General features: G+C 39.0%; 1 protein-coding gene across 10 annotated transcripts in view; it reads left to right on the top strand.

Moving 5' to 3' along the window:
• CENPP (centromere protein P) overlaps nt 1-21,039 on the top strand; it is a 230,375-nt gene that overhangs the window by 18,245 nt on the left and 191,091 nt on the right. For 9 of the 10 annotated variants that reach the window (XM_045043496.1, XM_045043494.1, XM_023243194.2 and 6 more), the window contains exons 2-4: nt 1,623-1,804; nt 3,352-3,440; nt 15,014-15,102. In XM_045043496.1, coding sequence (XP_044899431.1) covers nt 1,762-1,804; nt 3,352-3,440; nt 15,014-15,102 — 221 coding nt within the window. In that variant the 5' untranslated portion in view covers nt 1,623-1,761. The remainder of the gene's footprint in view (nt 1-1,622; nt 1,805-3,351; nt 3,441-15,013; nt 15,103-21,039) is intronic. The other variant, XM_045043497.1, reaches the window with a different exon arrangement.

Here is a 21,039-nt window from a genome sequence, read left to right on the forward strand (position 1 = left end):
CATAAGGTCGTAAGAGTGCAGGTTAATGTAGTAGAATCAGGAATAGAAAAGGAGGGATAGCTATGTGATGGAGCAGAAAGTATGGCAGTAAATCCAGATGTGAAGGATTAACAGAGCCAAGGATAACTCCAAAGATAGAGAGCCTGAGATATCAAGAGACAGATCTTATCAGTAACAGAAGTAGGGAAATATGGTAGACAAGCTAATTTAATACAAAAACATTTATTGGGTCAACAAGCTAAGTCTACTGTGCAAGAAGAAGAAATGTATGATTTAGGAATTACTGATGTAGAAGAGTTGAGATTGATCACTGAGTTTTTCTCTAGAATGAGAGAACGGTATTTAGATCAGCAAGAGCAGGAGTGGTAGGGCTTCTTCTGTAGTTGGAGGCAAGCAGCAGGAACAGTGGAGTGCCCAACATGTCAGATGAGAATCATGATAATCATGCTCCACCATCTAAGGAAGGATGTCTTACGATGGCAGAAGTCAGCAGTGTAGAACGTAGCAGAACACGAGGGCAGTAAAGGATGACAGAAAGTAAAATAACATTCAGTGTGATCATTAGCTGAAATTTTACTCTTTTTCAAGGAAAATAGAGTTTTGCGTTCTCAATGAAGAATGATTACAGTATTGTTTAAAGAGATTATGCTATTATTCCTTTGGAATTCCCCTCCCCCCACCCTTATTCTTAGATTTCCTGAGATTCTCTTTCTTACTATAAAATGCTCTGTGATACTTTACTTGTTTAAAAAAAAAATTTTTTTTAATGTTTATTTACTTTTGAGAGAGACAGAGACAGAATGTGACTGGGTTAGGGGCAGAGAGAGAGGGAGACACAGAATCGGAGGCAGGTTCCAGGCTCTGAGCTGTCAGCACAGAGCCCAGCACGGGGCTTGAACTCATGAGCTGTGAGATCCTGACCTGAGTTGAAGTCGGCCACTCAACCGACTGAGCCACCCAGGTGCCCCTACTTTACTTGTTTTAGAAGTTAAAGCTAGCCAGCCAACATTTCTTTGTTACTTAATGACATTTACAAAAATAATTTGAGATGTCTTGGGATATCAGGTATTTACTTTGGAGTATTTTAAACATTCCATAATAAACAGACATTTTCATGTTGCAAAGTACTCTTGTTATAGTTTATTTTACAATTGTTTGTAATAGGTAGAAATATGGTAGTATAATTTAATTAGCTTTGTTTTAATTTGAGATTAAAGATTACAGTGTTAGTAGCCATATTGATTTTGAGAAAAATCTTAGGTACTTTTAGTGGGAAGAAAGTAAGAAAGACAAAATAGAAATGGTTTGAAGAGGGGCGCCTGGGTGGCGCAGTCGGTTAAGCATCCGACTTCAGCCAGGTCACGATCTCGCGGTCCGTGAGTTCGAGCCCCGCGTCGGGCTCTGGGCTGATGGCTCAGAGCCTGGAGCCTGTTTCCGATTCTGTGTCTCCCTCTCTCTCTGCCCCTCCCCCGTTCATGCTCTGTCTCTCTCTGTCCCAAAAATAAATAAAAAACGTTGAAAAAAAAATTATGAAATGATTTGAAGAAATTTTTGGTTATGAGATAAAGCACTTGTTAGTGGTTTCTTCAGTGGAGTAATTATTTGTTATATTTGCTTTTTAGAAAATCCCTTCAAGAAATACATCAGTCAGATTCTGGAGAATGGGCCGCTTCAAAAGATCTGAGAGGTCATCTTGGACATTTAGAATCAGAACTTCTTTTTCTAAGCACACTTACTGGCATCAATATAATAAATTACTCCATGAAAACGGAGGACCTAACAAGCACTGAGAATACAGAAAAGAGTAAGCATTTTAATTTGGAAGTGATGTTGAAGTTTACCTCATTACACGTAAGAGATTGGTTGTCATGTCATTGAATTAAGATCCTATGAGGTAACTATTTGACTATGTGGTGTGGTAAACTTGTTTTGTCAGGTGTCTTTTGAACATCACAGTGTGCATAATACTCTTAAAGCTGCCTTAGGTAGGTGTTAAAGAAGACACAGGCTTTGTCATTAAGTATTTTAATAGTCAAGTAAGTGAAAGAACAATAGCATGATTAATTTGCAAATCTTCAGAGTTATTCACTGCTGGCATGAGAGCTGCCTCATCTAAAGTGCTCTACTCCTTGGCCTGTGGCCAAGGTAAATGTTTCAGGAGCTGGACCATTTTCCAGAGGAGGGTTTCTGGTCCAGGTGATTGAGTTCTATTGTCAAGGGTCTGTGATGCACTCACTTATAAAGGGATGTTAATTCAGCTGTGCATTGGATGTGGGGAACTTTGGGCAAGAGTATCATCCTTTAAAGGAAGAATCACTTTTGGAAATGCTTTCTGACTTTCCACTGAAATAAGCCTCATGACAAGGAAGACATTGAGTTGGTCCTCAGAGGGTCTTGGGTAGCACACCTCAGCAGAAGTCTGAAATACATAAGAAATGGGTGATAGAATCTAAGTACTTGAGGTATTTGAAAGGAAGAGATGGAAAACAAGAGGTTAGGCCAGGTATAAGTCTTGCTAGTGCAGAAATCTTAGTCTTCCCATTTTGCGTCTTCCTATGTTGACCTCGTTGTAGAAGTACTTGGTGCAGCCTATTCAGAAGGCTTTTGAATGGGCTTAATACAGTGCTTCCCCCATTGCCGGCTTAGGTTTTAATTTTCTTGGATCTGCTAGCTTAGTTCAACTGTTCTGTGTGATATCTAGCTCATCCATCTGATTTCCAGCTTCCAAAATTAGGTTACTCTCCTTTTTCTTCTTTATCATTGTGGAGTTGTGCTCTTCTAAAAATACCTTTGTTAGCAAGATTAGATGATGTTAAAGTGAAAATAGTGGTTATCTCTTGGGGGACGAGTAGCCTGGGGAAGGGCATAAGGGCACTTTATGGCATATTTTAACATTTCTGTATCTTGATCTCAGTGGAAGTTAGATGGGAAACTCATGTGAAAAAAATATTGAGTTGTATACTTAGCAAAATGCACTTTACACATTTAAGTATAAAGTTTTGTAAGGTAACACAACCAAATAGGTAGATTCCATGTACTCTTTTTAACTAGAGTCATATAATGTTGGGGGAAAACCCTATCAGTTATGATTCAAACTTGTGTAGAGTTATACTAGCGTGTTTTACTTCTTACCATAATCTTTGGTATAATTGAGATGTAGAAAGTACAAGTTATCTTTAGTTCATCTTTGCAAAGGTAAATCAGTTTGGTGCATATCTTTCTAGATTTTGCAATGTAAATGCTAACATACAACCTCACATGTATATCCACATGTTATAAATGTTCACAAAAATAAGAGGTATTTGGTGGAAACTTATTTGCAAATAAATATTTTTTTTTTCTGATTTACAGGTATAAAGAAAGTTCTGCAGAGACACAGGTTATCAGGAAATTGCCACATGATTACATTTCAACTTGAATTTCAGATTCTGGAAGTCCAGGTAAATGAAGGAGTATGTTGTGATAACAGAGATTCTGCTGCTGTGGTTAAGCAATTCCCATACCACAGCCTTCAGCAATGGCTGAACTAAGGAGGAATTCATGAACCAGGGCCCTCTTGTAGTACATTTGTGCAAAGTGATACCATGTCAGAAAAATTTTTACAGTATAAACACCCTGACAACTGCATATGAGAGGGTTGTTGCTGAGCGTATATGGGCTTTATTGGAAGGCAGATAGCAAGATCCTCCTCATCCCTCAGAGCAAGCCCCAAGGTCAGGGGAATAGTTCTGGATGCCTTCGTTAGTCGGCTGATATACCAGCCATCTATTACTTATTAGTTATCTGCTGTTGCTTAACAAATATCCCCCAAATTTAATGGCTTGAAACAACAAAAAACTGTTTACCTCACCCATTTTCTGTGGATCAGGGATTTGGGAGCAGCTGATTGGGGTGTCCTTGTTCAGGACCTCTCCTGAGGTTGTAGTCATTTGGAACCACAGCCATCTGAAAGCTCAGGGCTGAAGAATTAGACTCCAAGGTGTTTTGTGGTTATGCCAGCAAGTTATATTGGACTGCTAAGACATGACACAAGAGGAAGATACTTTTGGCTAAGACTTTCACATAAAATCAGGAAGTAGACAGAATGATAGTGTGCAGCATATGGCCAGGGTTGGGCAGAACAAGGTTCAGATACCTTCAAAGTATGGGTCCAAGAAGAGTGGGGTCCAGGCGTAATTTCAAGAATTGACCAGGCCTGGGCACAAACTTTGATAGCAGAAAACAGTTCAACTAGTTAGTTTTGTGAACTGGGCCTATGTGGAGTATGTGTAAAGGAGGTGAATGGGGAAGGGTGGACAGGCTGTCTTGGCTCAACTCATTGGTAAAGCAGGTGCAGCCCAGGTATCACAACCCAAGTCACATGGACAAGTTGCTGCTTATATTCATGGTTATCTACCAAGACTCCTGATCATTGTCCTCAAGCACAAAAACAGCCCCAAGTTTTCCCCTTTCGTATAGAACAAGGACTGATGTCAGATAATCAGGACCCTGCTTCCTTAAAGTGACAGATAGTGACCTCCAACTACTCAGGAGTGCCTGCTCCAGTTGTCTGGGTGAGAGGTTTTGCTTCTCGAGAAGTCTTTGCAGTCCATATCCCTGGTTGCTGCCTCTGGTCCCACCAGGCGGAGAAAAGGCTGAAGCATGTCTGGGCCCCTCATCTGATGACAGAGCTCCCACCTCACTCCCACTTCAGAGTATTCCCCCTGGAACACTGCTGAGGTAATTAAAGACATTCACGGTATGTCATTGCCAGGGCTGGTTGAGCAGGATATGGCACAGTCAGGGCATGGGTGATGAGTGGCCTTAGGGGAGGTAAACTTTTCCAGATTGTCACCAGGCCTTAGGAACGTACAGGGTCACCAAGATGATATTTTTGTGTTGCATAACCTCAAAGATTATCTGCCAAAGACTAAAACAGAATGTGGATACAAATGGATTGGTCTCACTTGGGATGGAAAGGCTGTGCCAGGACCCCCTGCTTCCTTCTCTTTTGGGTGTCCAGGAACACCTGGGTGTTATCCCATTGCAAAAGGTTGTACAGTCATGCCAACTGAATTCTCTCTCTCTCTTTTTTTAAGTAAGTTTTTAAATTTATTTTTGAGAAAGAGAACATGAACACGAGTTGGGCAGGGGCAGAGAGGGAGGGAGAGAATCCCAAGCAGGCTCCCTACTGTCAGCACAGAGCCCAGTTCAGGGCTCAGTCTCACGAACTGTGAGATCATGACCTGAGCCAAAATCAAGAGTTGGTTGCTCAGCTGACTGAGCCATCCAGGGGCCCCTGAATTTTTTCTCTTTGGAGCTAATGTGATCCTAAATTCAGAGTAGTGATATTCCACATACTCACTTGCATCCTGGCCTCCATTAATGGACCAGGCCTACAGTCCATGTCAGGTTGGTGGAGTCAGGCCCTAAGTCCATCTCTGTGTCTAAGAAATCTGTAATAGCAGTGTATACACTGCCCAGGAGCGTCCTAGTAGCTTTGGGGTCATTCAGGCTATTTCTGTTATTGTTTATACGGAGAGTAGCAAGATTGTTGGCAAAATTAGGCTCATCCTGGGAGCTTGTCCATAAGTCCAACTGAAAAGAGAAGCTTCCTCCTTAGAATTTGAGGTGAACCAGCTGCTGAGTGGAGCTGTACATTCCAGAATGGCTTGTCCCCAAAGACTGTTTGGCCTGTTCATTAATGGGGCTGTGGCTTAAGAGATAAAATAGACTGCAGTTTTTTTAATTCCTTTTTGTTTTAGTTGCATTTTTTGGTCCCTTAAGCCTCTGAAGGAAAATACCAATGGTAGTTTGATCCCATTAGGAGTCAGATCAAGGATGACATCACAGTTTGGAGATATTTTTTTAGGCCATGATGTGCTTCTGAAGAATGGCTGCTGCCTGACCAGAGGCATTCTCAGCATGAACCGGCACTGGGTAACTCCCTTAGTTGTTTGGCTTGCTGGTCCTGGGTGGCTGTATGAGGCAGTATAGACAAGACTGGAGCCATGTGGGCCCTGCTGCAGTGGCCATGTTCCCGCCTTCTACTAGGCTGTGGTGGCACCAGCCCATACATAATGTCAATAATGGCATTGAGCTTTGCCATTATTAACGTAATATGTCTTAATATTAAGCTCAGCAGTACTTTTAGCTTCATATTATGATCATCCCATAGTACCAAAGCATGATTGAAAATTTTGTGAGCATTTACTAATGACTTAAATTTGTACTGTTAGCTCACATGCTGAATCAATTGGAATTAGTTGAGCTACATATGACAGAAAACTTAATAAAGGTGGATCAAAGTACTACAAGTACTAGAAGTTTCTCTGTTGCTTAAACAAAATTGTAAGGTAAGCTTTCAAGAGCCACATGGTGGCCTTATGAGTATCAGGCTCTGCCATTAGTCTTGTGGCTTCCAAATCATGGTATGGTGATGATTTGAGCACTTCAGGTGTTGGGATGGGGAATGGGCAAACAAGGGCTTACCTTTTCTGTTGAAAGATACTTTCTAGAAGTAACATACATCATTATTACCTACATTCTGTTGGCCAGTAACCTACTGTAGGAGAGACTGGAAATTCAGTCTTTGTTATGCATGGCTGTGAGACCAGTGAAATATTGGTGTTAGAAAGAAGTACAAGTTTTGGGAACTACCAGTAGTTTGTGTCCCATATGCTTTAGGGAATGCAGGGAGGAAAAATCTAAGGAGAGGACAGTTGACATTTGGTAGACAAAGATACACAGGAACTGCTGAATCTCTAAAGAGATACAAGTTGTCATTATTTACATTTCAGAATAGTAGGGATTTTTTTTAAAGTTTATTTTGAGAGAGAGAGCATGCGTGTGTGCAAGTGGGGGAGGGGAAGAGAAAGAAGGAGAGAGAGAGAGAATCCCAAGCAGGCTCTGCACTGTCAGCACAGAGCCCAATGTGGGGCTCGAGCTCACGAACCGTGAGGTCATGATCTGAGCTGAAGTTGGATGCTTAACTGGCTGAGCCACCCAGGCGCCCCAAAATAGCAGGAATTTTTGAACTGCTCAATTTTACTTAATTTGCTGCAGACTCTCCCTGGTTATGTTACCAACACTTGGTTTCTCTCTGTGCCTTACCAATTTTATGATTTTTCTTGAGGACCAGACTACTAAGTAAGATGTTGCAAGTAGTCTCAAACAACTCCCGAAAAAGGAAGATTTTAGGAATGAGTCGTATGTAGGAGAAGTAGGGAACAACAGACTATATTTCTTTGTTAAAATTCTAATGTAATGAACTGATGAGAATTTTTTAAAAAACTTTTTATTAGTTAATGGTAAAGCCTCATATATTCTAGGCCTACTTGTGTAAATATGCCTTTAGAGTAGTAGACCTGCTCTCATAGGAGATGTACATGTAAATTCTGATTGATGGTACCACATTGCCTTCTAAAATGGTTTTACCATTTTATGTGTTCAGATTTTTATAGTTGAGACTTGTAGGGAAGAAAATGGTGAAGACACAGCAGTCTTCTGAATTCTTAAACATTTTTTAAACAAAATTTCCACTAGAGGGAGATATTTAACCATGAGAAAATTGAAAGGTAACCTAAATAATAAAACTACTGTACTTAGTATTGTTATAATAAAATCATAGTAATAGAAGGTAAGAACCATAAATGACCTTATAAGGTCACTATGACTATTAAGCTCAATGCCCTTATTTTATAGGGAAATACCTCAAGTGAGTTTGAATGATTACCCATGTTGGCACAGCTGTTATTGTCAGCAGTGATTGGAATATACAGTTCCATTCTCCAGAGTTTCTGTCTGGTGTCATAAGAATATCGGAATTAACATGTGTCCATATTCATACTCCATAAAGCATAATAAATCAGATGGGTGTCAGTTTGTAGGAAAAATGGCTAAGTAGGTTTTTGTGACTACTCTTCCTGAAACCCGATGTAATGAACAAAATGATTCCATAGTAGGGAAATTAAAAATTTATTTTTCATGTTTATTTATTTTTGAGAGAGAGAGACAGAGCCAGAGCATGAGTGGGGGAGGGGCAGAGAAAGAGGGAGACACAGAATCCAAAGCAGGCTCAAGGCTTTGAGCTGTCAGCACAGAGACCGATGCGGGCCCACATTCACAAACTGCGAGATCATGACCTGAGTTGAAGTCGGACACCCAACCAACTGAGCCACCCAGGTGCCCCTAAAGTAGACTGTTACGAATACAAGTTATATGTAAGTGTCATGGTAACTACAAACCAAAACTTACAGTAGATACACAAAAGATAATGGGAAAGGGATCTAAGTGTACCATTAAAGAAAGTCAATAAGCCACAAAAAAAAGAGTAGCAGAAGAAGAACAGAGGAAATATGAAACAGCCAGAAAATAACAAATGACAATAAGCACATACAAAATTAATACTTTAAATGTAAAGTAACTAAATCCTCTAATCAAAACCATAGAGTGGCTGAATGGATTAAAAAAAAAAAAAAAACAAAAACCAAGACCCATCTATACATTGCCTACAAGAGACTCACTTCATTTTTTTTTTTTTTTTCAACATTTATTTATTTTGGGGACAGAGAGAGACAGAGCATGAACGGGGGAGGGGCAGAGAGAGAGGGAGACACAGAATCGGAAACAGGCTCCAGGCTCTGAGCCATCAGCCCAGAGCCCGACGCAGGGCTCGAACTCACGGACCGCAAGATCGTGACCTGGCTGAAGTCGGACGCTTAACCGACTGCGCCACCCAGGCGCCCCAAGAGACTCACTTCAAACATAAGGACAAACACACACTGAAAGTGGAGGGATGGATGGGAAAAGATACTCCATGTAAATGGAAACCAAAAGAAAGCTGGGGTAGCTATACTTCGGTTAGACAAAATAGACTTAAAAAATATTTATTTTTGAGAGAGAAAGAATGTGAGGGGGGAGGGGCAGAGAGAGAGAGGAGACACAGAATCTGAGGTAGGTCTCAAACTCACAGACCATGAGATCATGACCTGAGCTGAAGTGCTTAACCAACTGAGCCACCCAGACACCCCTAGACAAAATAGACTTTTAAACAAAGACTATCATTAGAGACAAAGCAGAGCATTATGTAACAACAAAGGGGTTGGTTGATACAACGTGAGAATATAACATTTATACATATCTGTGCACCCAAAAATAGGAGCACCTAAATATATAACAAATACTAAAAGACCTAATGGGAGAAATGGACAGCAGTACAGTAATGGTAGTGGACCTTAATACCCTACATCAATGGATAGGTCATCCAGGCAGAAAATCAATAAGGAAAGATGGGCTTTAAATGACAGGTTAGACCAGATGCACTTAACATATACATACAGAGCATTCCATTCACAAACAAGAAAATACAGTCTTCTCAAGTGCACATGTACCATTCTCCAGGATAGATCATGTGTTTGGCCACAAGACAAGTCTTGACAGTTTAAGAAGATTAATATCAAGCATCTTTTCTGACGACAGTTGCAAGAAGAAAACTGGAAAATGCGCAAACATGTGGAGATTAAATAACATGCTACTAAAATATTGACAGGTTAATGAAGAAATTAAATGAGAAATAATGAAATACCTCATGACAAAGGAAAATAAAAATATAACATACTGAAGTTCTGGGATGCAGCAAGAGCAGTTCTAAAAGGGAAGTTCATAGCTATAAATTTATACCTCAAGGAACAAGAAAAATTTCAAAAAACCTGTCTTAACACCTCAGTGAACTAGAAAACAAAAACAAATAGAGCCCAAAGTCGGAAGGAAATAACAAAGCTCAGAGCAGAAATAAGTGAAATAGAATCTGAAAAGGCAGTAGAAAAGACCAGTGAAACCAAGAGCTGTTTTCTTTGAAAGGTAAACAATTATAGGCAAACCTTTAGCTAGACTCACCAAGAAAAAAGAGAGGGAACTGAAAATCAGAAGTGAAAGAGACATTGCAGTTGATATCACAAAACTAGGAAAGATAATAAGAATACAATTGTATGCTAACATATTGGACAACCTAAAAGACATGAATCAATTCCTAGAGACTTATACAGCCTTCCAAGACTGACCCAAGAAGAAATCTGAAGAGACTGGTTACTAGTAAGATTAAATCAGTAATTGAAAACCTTCCAGCAAACAAAAATCTAGGACCAAATAGCTTCACTAGAGAATTCTACCCAACATTCAAAGAAGACTTAATACCAATCCTTCTCTAATACTTACAAAAATATAGAAGAAGAAAGAAGACCCATACATTCACTTTAGAGGCCTGTGTTACCCTGATACCAAAACTAGACGAGGACACCACAAGAAAAGAAAATTACATGCCAATATTGCCAATGAACATAGATGCAAAAACCCTCAACAAAATATTAACAGACTAAATTCAACAATACAGTAAGAGGATTATACACCTTGATCAAGTGGGATTAAATCCAGGAGTGCAGGAGTAGTTTAACATTTGCAGCAATTACTGTGATATATCATATTAACAAAATGAAGGATAAAAATCATATGATCATCTCAATAGATGCAGGAAAAGTATATGAGAAAATTCAACCCTTTTTTTTTTTAATGTTTATTTTTTTGACAGAGAGAGACAGAGCATGAGTGGGGGAGGGTCAGAGAGAGAGGGAGTCACAGATTTCGAAGCAGCTCCAGGCTCTGAGCTGTCAGCACAGAGCCTGACGCGGGGCTCAAAGTCACGACCTGTGAGATCATGACCTGAACTGAAGTCAGATGCCCAACCAACTAAGCCACCCAGGCGCCCCTCAACATCCCTTTTTTTATATTAATGCCCAAGAAATAGGTATAGAGGGAGCTTACTTCAACCTAATAAAGGCAATTTATACCATCCCACATTATACTCAATGGTGAAGAGATGAAAGAATTTCCTCTAAGATGAGGAACAGGGTTTTTACCCTTGCCACTTTTATTTAGCGTAGTATTGGAAGTCCTACCCAGAGCAATTAGGGAAAAAGAAGAAATAAAAGGCATTCACATTGGAAAGGAAGAAGTAAAACTATCACTATTTGCAGATGACATGATATTCTATATAGAAAACCCTAAACAGGGGTGCCTGGCTGCCTCAGTCAGAGGAATGTGCAACTCTTGATCTCAGGGACATGAGTTCAAGACCCATGTGGAGATTATTGCTAGCAAGCAAGCAAGAGAAAATGAACTTAAAAATAAATCTAGATAACCCTAAAGAATCCACCAAGAAGTTATTAGAACTTATAAATGAATTCAGTAAAGCTGCAAGATACAAAATCAGTATACAAAAATCTGTTCTTTTTCTGTACACTAATAATGCACTATAAGAGAAATTATTTAATTACCTCAAAAAGATTGAAATACCTACAGGAGATCAAAAACCTGGTCATTGTAAGCAATAAGACATTGACAAGAGAAGTTGAAGGCACAAATAAATGGATAGATATTCTGTGCTCATGGATTAGAAGAGTTAATATTTTTTAAATGTCCACAGTACTAAAAGGAATCTACAGATTCAACTACAATCCCTATCAAAAGTCCTACGGCAGGTTTCACAGAAATAGAAAATAGAATTCTAAAATGTGTATGGAACCGCCGAAGATCCCTAATAGACAGTTGACTCTTAAGAAAGGAAAAAACCTGGAGGCATCATGATTCCTGACTTCAAGTTGTATTACAAAAGCTATAATAATTGAAACAATATGGTATTGGCATATAAAGATTAATGGAACTGAATTGAGAACCTGGAACTAAACCCACACATATGTGGTAAATTAATTTATGATAGTCAAGAATATACAATGGGGAAAGGACTGTCTGTTCACTAAATGGTGTTCAGAAACGTGGAGAGCCACATGTAAAAGAATGAAACTGAACCTCTGTCTTACACCATACACAAAAAATTAACCCAAAATGGACTAAATGCTTGAATGTAAGACCAGAAACCATAAGTATCCTAGAAGAAAACATAGGCAGTAAACTCCTTGACATGTCCCAGTGTTGATTTTTTTGTTTGATACCAAAAAGCAAAAACAACAAAAGCAAAAATCAAGAAGTGTGACTACATAAAACTAAAAAATTTCCCTATAGCAAAGGAAACCATCAGCAGAATGAAAAGTTAACCCTTGGAATAGGAGAAGATATTTCCAAATCCTATATCTGATGGGGTTCATCTCCAGTATATATAAAGACCTGCTATAACTCAATTGCAAAATAACCAAACAATTTGGTTTAAAAATGGGCAGAGGATCTGAATGGACATTTTTTCAAAAAGACATACAGATTGCCAAACAGGTATATAAAAAAAATCAGAGAATAGAAATCAAAACCACAATGAAATATCACCTAACCCCTATTAGGATGGCTGTTATAAAAAAGACAAGAAATAAGTATTGTCCAGGATGTGGAGGAAGGGGAACTCTTGTGTATTATTGACTATTGGTAGAAATGTAAATTTGTACAGTCATTATAGAAAAGAGTATGGAATTCCTTCAAAAATTAAAAACAGAATTACCACATGATCCAGCAATTCCACTTCTGGGTATTTATCTGAAGGAAACAAAAACACTAAAAAAGACATCTGGGGTGCCTGGGTGGCTCAGTCTGTTAAGCATACAACTCTTGATATAAATCTTGATATAAATAAATAAGGAGGGGCCTGTAAATCATAGGCTTTATAGTGAGGTAAGGTTTATTTGCCTTTCCTAATGGGTGAAAGGCCAAAATCCAACACACACCCACACATATTCAAGCAAAAGACAAGATGTGCCTCTGAGGTTTTTTAAAAAATTTAAAACCGGTCAAATGAGATAATAATTCACATATCAAATAATTCATCCATTTAAAATATACAGTAAATTTTAGTATATTCAGAGTTGTACAACCATCACCACATCAATTTTAGAACATTTTTATCACCTCAAAAGGAAACCCCTTACTTTTTATCATCCCTCAGTCCCTCTTCTTCTGCCCAGACCTACACAACAGCTAATCTGTTTTCTATCTTTATGGGTTTGTGTATTTTGGACAGTTTGTTGAAATGGAATCATGTAATATGTGATCTTTTTGACTGGCTCCTTTCACTCAAGATAGTATTTTCAAGGTTTGTGCATATAGCAGGTATCATTACTTCATTTCCTTTTTTTGATTGAATATATTCCATTGTATGAATATATCAAATTTAGTTACTCATTTATTAGGTGATGGGCATTTGGGCTATTTTCACCTTTTTACTACTGTTAATGTTACTGTAAACATTCGTGTGTAAGCTTATAAGTAGGCATATGTTTTCATTTTTCTTAGGTGTATGTCTAACAATAGAATTGTTGGGTCAAATGGAATGACCAGGTGATGACTAATGATGCTGGCCATTATTTCATGTGCTTTCTGCCCATTTGTATGTCTTTGAAGAAATATCTGTTGAGATCCTTTGCTCCTAACAATTCCCACTGTATCCTCAGGCAGCTAAAAAACTAAACAGAGATTATAAGCCCTCAATATCCATTTCTCCAGCAGCTCAAAATACAGAGACACATCAGATAGTGCCTAGATAAATGGGGAAGTGTCAAGAAGTAACCACTCACTGTTTTCTTAGGAAATATTAGAAATTGTTAGATCTACTCCTGTGAACACATAGTAGTCCCAGAATAGAGCACAAATATGGTGCCATGTTTTATTATCTTCATTTAGGACATGTGCAAACGTACTGTAATGAGATGAATTAATAAGAAAATGGGGATAAGTTCACTTTGAAAGAATTAGTCCAGGAAATAAATACAAGAACACACTATATAAAACCTGCTCTATCAAATGAAGCATTTATAGAAAATTGAGTAAGAGGAAAGAGAACTGAGAGAAAGAAAGTGATTATAGTGCTGAGAACTATATTTGAAGTAACCAGGAGGTAAATATGGATGGCACTCTTGAGGAAAATCACCTGTAAGAGCAAGTGAAAAGAACAATCTGGAAGACCACAAATGGTCAATATATGCTTTTTGTAAAAACAAGTGAAAGACAAATGATAGGCAACTATATAATAGAGCAAAATTTACTAGAGTGAAGGAGAAAACCCGAGTTTACAGATCAAAATATGTTTTTGTAATAGGTAGCCATAAGTCTCTGTCTTCATTTCTTACTGTTTTAGGATAGATTCTTGAAGTCATACTGCTGGTATAGAGAATATGTGTATTGAAAAAAATTTTTTTGAACATTTATTCATTTTTGAGAGACAGTGTATGAGTGGGGGAGGGGCAGAGAGAGAGGGAGACAAAGAATCTGAAGCAGGCTCCAGGTCCTGAGCTGTTAGCATAGAGCCCGATGCAGGGCTAGAACTCACAGACCATGAGATCATGACTTGAGCTGAAGTTAGTCACCCAACTGACTGAGCCACCCAGGTGCCCCGAGAATATGTATATTTTAAAGTATGTATTGTCAAAATGATTTCATAGGTAAAAGTATTATCTCATTGGTTTAATTTACATTTGTCTTTTTACTAGTGAGAGTGAATACTTTTTTCCATGTTAATTGTCTAATACGTTTCAGTTTTTAATTCATGTCTTTCACATTTTTCTTTTCAGTTTTCATTTCTCCTTGTCATATTTATTGTAAAAATTTTTTGCCAGGTTATTCTTTCACTTTTAGTTATAAAGTCATTTTTTAATATAAATATTTTGAGTTTCTGGCATGCCTGGGTGGCTTGGTTGAGCGTCTGAGTTCGCCTCTTTGAGTTCGGCTCAGGTCATGATCTCACAGTCATGTGATCGAGCCCCCTGTGGAGCCCACTTAGGATTCTCTCCCTCTCTCTCTCTCTGCCTCTCCCCCATCCATGTGCTTGCTTTCTCTCTCTCTCTCTCTCAGAAATAAAGTTTAAAAAATATCAAGTTTTTTGTGTGATTATATTTGCTTTTTTTTTCCTGTTGTGGCTTTTTAAAATTACCTTTTCCTATTGCTTGGTGGTATTTCATTTTGTATTTTTTAAAATAATTTTTGTCTCTTTATTTTATTTAAATGTTTACTGTGATCTGATGTACAAACTTTTTTTAAATTTTAGAATAAGGAGAGTTTATCTTCTGTTATTACTGACCTCAACATAATAATGGAGCCCACCGAATATTCAGAATTAAGTGAATTTGTGTCTAGGTAAGATATTACAAATTTTTATTTTTTTAGGGGTTGTTTTCACTCTACAGTTTTAAGTTTACTCTCTTTTTTTTTTTAACTATGTGCTAGGCTTTAAAATGTGAGGAAGAACAGATACAATCTTTGATACTCATGGAGGTTATAGCCTATTGGTGAACTCCTAAGTTAATTATGGAAATAAATCTAAAATTGTGGTTGCGCTCAGTGCTACAGAGGAGAGTTACTTAATGCCTGTTGAAGCATACATCAGGAATTTGACTTTTAAGAAGAACATGGAATCATTTCCTGAAAATTGAGCTGACATCTGAATCATGTGTAGGTGTAACCTAACAAAGAGGTCCTAGACAGAGTAGTTGTACATAGGCACTATGCAAAGAGGAAGCATGCCGTCTGTGAGCAACTGACAAGAGCAGGGTGTGAGCCGCAGAGTGTGTTCTGAGATGAGGCTGTCAAGTACATAAGGTCCACACTGCATGGAGTTTGGTACGAGGAGTTTGATCATCGTCCGGAGACCAGCATAAAGCTACTAAAGCAGAGCCTGGAGAGTGTGTGACATCCTAGAAAGAACTATTGTGGATGCCACAGGGAGAAGGGATTGACGGCGGATAGTAGTAGGTACAGCTTGGTCAGTGATTAGCCTATGAAAATGCCGAAGACATTTGTAGGTTGGACTAGCATAATGGTAGCTGAGGTAGAGTGCTGGATGGGTTTGGATTTGGGGAATATTTAGGAAGCACAATTATTGGCCGAATGGGAGGGATCAGGAGTCCTTGATGGTGATTGCATTTGTTGAGATAGAGAAAGTTGAAAGAGAATCATGGTAGATGAGGTTGTGACTTCAGGTTGGGCATGTTGAGTATCTGTGAAGCACAGCAGTAAAAATAGGAAGTAGGCAGCTCAGAAGAGTTGGAGGCAGGAGATAGAGCCCCAGAGTTTTCTGCCAGTGGGTAGAAGTTAAAGCCTTGAACTTCAGGAGATTGGAGGAGGGACTAGAAGTGGACCTTGTGGTGGAGAGAGGGTCCTACCTAGACAGAGATTGGATGGGGAACAACTGTGTGGGAGGGAGACCAGGAATATATTGTTGACCACTGACAACTGGGGTGGCCGCTCTTCTCCGACATCATTGAAGATGTTCTTTAGTCTCTTCTGGATCATGTGGGTCCTGACAAGAAGTCTGCTGTAAGGGTTAATTTGGGGGCTGGGGCTGCCTTGAAACCTTTCTCTTAATTTTGTTTTTCCCCAGTTTGACAGTATTATTTCTAAGGTGTGTTAGTGTGAAAATTCCCATCCACATCTTTTCAAATCTTCTGTTTTCTGTGCTTCTCTTGCAGTGCTAATTGCACATGTATTAAGCCATTCGGTATATCACCTCAGGGATTGGGTGCTTCTATGTCTTTTACTCTTTGTTTTTTCTTTGCATTTTAGTTTGGGTAATTTCTGTTATCCTATCTTCAAGTTCACAGATTCTTTCCTCAGCTGAAGTCCCACCTACCAGTGAGCCCTTTGAAGGAATTCTTCACTTCTAATGTCATGTTTTTTTTACCTCTGGCATTTTCAATTTGACCCTTAATTTTTCTGTCTACTGAAAGTCCCCATTTGTTAATGCATTTGTACAACTTTTTCCATTAGTCTTTTAATTTATTAATTATGGCTATTTTTCTCTTTAGTGTTTTACTTTGGAAGTTTTCATATATATGTAAAAATAATAGAATGATTAACCTGCAGCTACATACACATTAGGCATCAACAATTATTGATATTTTGCTAATCTTATTTCATCTGTTACACATATTTTTAAAGTTTTAATTTTGAAATAATTGTAATTCACAGAAAATTGTAAAAAACAAAACAAAACCAGTATCCAAGGAGATTCTACATACCCTTCATTCAGCCTCTGACAATGATAACATGTTACAGAGTATACTCTTCACATCCAGAAAATTGACATTAGTAAAATTCACAGAGCTTTTTCAGATTTTATCGGTTTTACAATCACTTGTTTGTTCTATGCAATTTTATCACCTCTGTAGCTTCATGAAACCACTACCTTCAAGATTCAAGACTCTTTCATATATCTTTGTACTAGCTCTTTTTTCCCTCATTTTTTTTATTGTGATAAAATACATAAACCATAAAACTTACCTTCTTAATCCTTTTTAAGCATTCAGTTATAGTATTAAATACATACATGACGTATTTAACTTAGGTGCACTGCCATCTATCTTTTTTCTTTTTTTTTTTTGATGTTTACTTTTGAGAGAGAGAGAGAGAGTGACAGAGTGCAAGTGGGGGAGGGACAGAGAGAGGAAGACATAGAATCCAAAGCAGGCTCCAGGCTCCAAGCTGTCAGCACAGAGCCCACTCAGAGCCCAGCACGGGACTCGAACTCACAAACTGCGAGATCGTGACCTGAGCCGAAATCAAGAGTCAGGAGCTCAACCTACCTACCCCCAGGCGTCCCACCACCATCTGTGTCATGACACTTTTCATGTTTTAAAACTGAAACTCTTTGTGCATTAAACAGTAGCTTCCCATATTCCCCTCCATTCGTATTTCTGTCTCTGTGACTTTTAATCATGGTTATTTTAATGTCCCTGTCTCATAGTGCCAACATCTGTATCATCTTGGAGCCTGATTCTGCTACTTCTGGGGTCTTTTTTCATGAATTTTTGTATGTCATCATTTTTTTTTTTTTTTTAGTGATACGTTGTGGAAAAACAGAGACTGAAGCAAATAGTATTTATGCTCAGAAATGGGTACGTTTATCATGCTAGTAGTGTGGCGTCAATTCAGAGTGGTCAGCAGTTGAGCTGGTTTGGGATTTTTACTGTTTCCGTCATCAGTAGGCTTCAAATCACCACCTCACCATAGGTTTCAGATTCTTCCATCTGTGAACTCAAATTCAAGGTCTGTTTTTCCTTATGATTAGAATGTGGTTTTGGGAGCTGGAGGCTGCTTCTCTGTGTTCCAGATCCACTCAGCTTTCTGCCTTTCTAAGGGGAACCTTTCTCCATGTGCTTGACGCTCCCCAGTAGTAGTTGTTGATGCTTATTACTTGGTGCCAGGCTTGTGGTGGGCACAACGGGAGTTCTCTGTTTTCAGGGTCCATCCTCAGTATTGGGCAGTCCTGTGTACTTGCACCTCAGGGGTTGGGCTCCCCAGTGTTCCTGCTCCTCCTGTCCAGTAGAGCCAAAGCCCGCGTGGATCTGGGGTTGGTCTTGGCCAGGAGAGACTTCCATGTTCCTCTTGCAGGGTTATCAGATGAATGCTTGGTGTTAGTGTAGGATCCTGGGCCCAGTGGGTTTCCTGCCCCTCCCATGGAGTGGGGTTTTTGCCCTCTTCCTGAAGCAGTGGATCTTTGTCTTGGTAACAGGAGTGTTTTCTGTCCATCTCCCAACGTTAGATGAGTTTGACTTGCGCTCCTCCCTTGGAAGCAAGAGATTTTTTCTTCCATTGCTTTGTTGCCCTTTTTTCAGCATTTCAGGGTTTTTGGTTTCCATCAAAGAAGAATGCTGGCTTCACTTTGTTCCTGGCAGTGCCTGTGCCAGAGGCAGGGAGCTCTTTCTGACATGACCCTGGTTTTTCTGGTGGTGTCCCTTTGTGTCTGGGGTTCCAACCTGTTCCAAAATGACACTCTATCCCGTATTTGTTGTTAAGAATTTGTCAAAATTTGGGGCACCTGGTTGTCTCAGTTGGTTGAGCATCCAACTCTTGATTTCGGCTCAGGTCATAATCTCACAATTCGTGATTTCAAGCTCCACATGGGGCTCTATGCCAATGGTGTAGAGCCTGCTTCGGATTCTCTCTCTCTGCCCTTCCCCTGCATACACATGCACTCTCTCTCTCTGTCTCTCTCTGTCTCTCTCTCTCTCTCCTTCTCTTTTTCTATGTCAAAAAAAACCCAAAACAAAACAAAACAAAACAAAAACAAAAACAGAAAAGTAAAGAAAAAAAACAGGAAAAAACTTAACAACAAAAAAAGAATTTATGAAATTTTAGCTGATTTCTTGTTACCCACTTGAATAGGGACTGCTTTCCTCTCCTAAGTTGACCCAGGAGCGAACAGTTTGTGTCATGTCTTTGCTTTGAGGAAGAAAAATTTATTGGTTGCCTTGTGGCTTTGAGTCTCTAATAGACTCAAGAAATGTTATGATTTTATAGATCCAGATTTGTTTGATGATATGTGTGGATGGTCTTCTCTGCAGCTGTTTACATCCTTAGTAGAATCAGAGCTCTTTCCCTTATTTTCTCTGATTCTCATTCCAGAGTTGGGGACATGCTCTCTGTTCACCTTCTATATCTGTTTTACCCTTTCTTTATACTTTCTATTTCTTTGTATCTTTATGCTTATTCCTGATTATTCCTCAGATCTGTATTTCAGTTCAGCAATTATTTCTTCATTTTCTGACTAAACTGCTTTTAAACCCCCCTCTACTAAATTTGCAATTTCATGGACAGTACTTGTCATTTGTGAAAGTTCTGTGTCTTTTTACATTTTCCTGTCTTTTTAAAAATAAAGACTTTAGGAGCACCTGGGTGGCTCAGTTGGTTATGGGTCTCACTCTTGGTTTTGGCTCAGGTCATGATCTCATGGTTCTTGAGTTCAAGCCCTGCATTGGGCTTTGTGCTGACAGTGTGGAGTCTGCTTGGGATTCTCTTTGTCTGCCTCTCCCCTGCTCATGTTGGTGTGTGCACACATGCTTTCTTCATGTATATATAACATAAATATATATTTATTAAAATTATATATAAATATATTTAAAACATACTTATATATTTATAATAAATATGAATATGTTATAAATATATATTTATACATAAACATATTCTTAAATTTATATAATAAACATATACCATATGTATTATATACATTTGTATATATATTTAAAGTATTTATTTTGAGAGAGAAAGTGTGAGTAGGGGAGGGGCAGAGAGAGAGCAAGATAGAGAATCCCAAGCAGGCTCTGCACTGTTAGTGCAAAGCCCAATGTGGGGCTAGAACTCACAAATGGTGAGAACATGACCTGAACCAAAGTCGGATTCTTTTTTTGTTTGTTTTAATTTTTTTTTAAATGTTTATTTATTTTTGAGACAGAGAGAGACAGAGCATGAACGGGGGAGGGTCAGAGAGAGGGAGACACAGAATCTGAAACAGGCTCCAGGCTCTGAGCTGTCAGCACAGAGCCCGACGCGGGGCTCAAACTCACGGACCGCAAGATCACAACCTGAGCCGAAGTCGGACGCTTAACCGACTGAGCCACCCAGGCGCACCCAAAGTCAGATTCTTAACTGACTAAGCCACCCAGGCACCCCTACATTTTAGTTTATATGAATTGGCCTAGGGGTGCCTGGGTGGCTCAATCAGTTGAGCATTCTACTATTGGCTTTGGGCTCAGGTCATGATCTCACTGTCATGGGATCAATCCCCATGTCGGGCCCTATGTGCTGGGTGTGGAACCTGCTTGGGCTTCTCTCTCTCCCTGTCTCTGTGTCCTTCCCTCTCTCCCTCTCTTTTATACCCAAAATAAGTAAACAAACATTAAAAAAAAAAAACAAAAAAACAGCCAAGATGTTTTCCCAGAGGTTTGTGCTATTTTGCATTCACACCAGCAATGTATGAGAGTTCTGGTTTCTCTACATGCTCTCCATCATGTGCTGTTTGTGTATATTTGATTTTAGCCATTCTAGTGGGAGTGTAGTGCATCTCATTTTCCTGATGGTTGATACTGTGAGCATCTTTACGTGTGCTTTATTGCTGTCTGTTCATCCTCTTTGGTGAAGTTTATGTTCATGTCTTCCACTCATGGCTTCATTGGGTTGTTTCCTTACTGTTGTTTTGAGAGTTCTTTATGTATTCTCTGTACAAGTCCTTTGTCATATATGCAATTTTCAAATATTTTCTCCCATTCTGTAACTTGTCTTTTCATTTTCTTTCCC

Source organism: Felis catus, chromosome D4, assembly GCF_018350175.1.
Source record: "Felis catus isolate Fca126 chromosome D4, F.catus_Fca126_mat1.0, whole genome shotgun sequence".
Classification (NCBI taxonomy): domain Eukaryota; kingdom Metazoa; phylum Chordata; class Mammalia; order Carnivora; family Felidae; genus Felis; species Felis catus.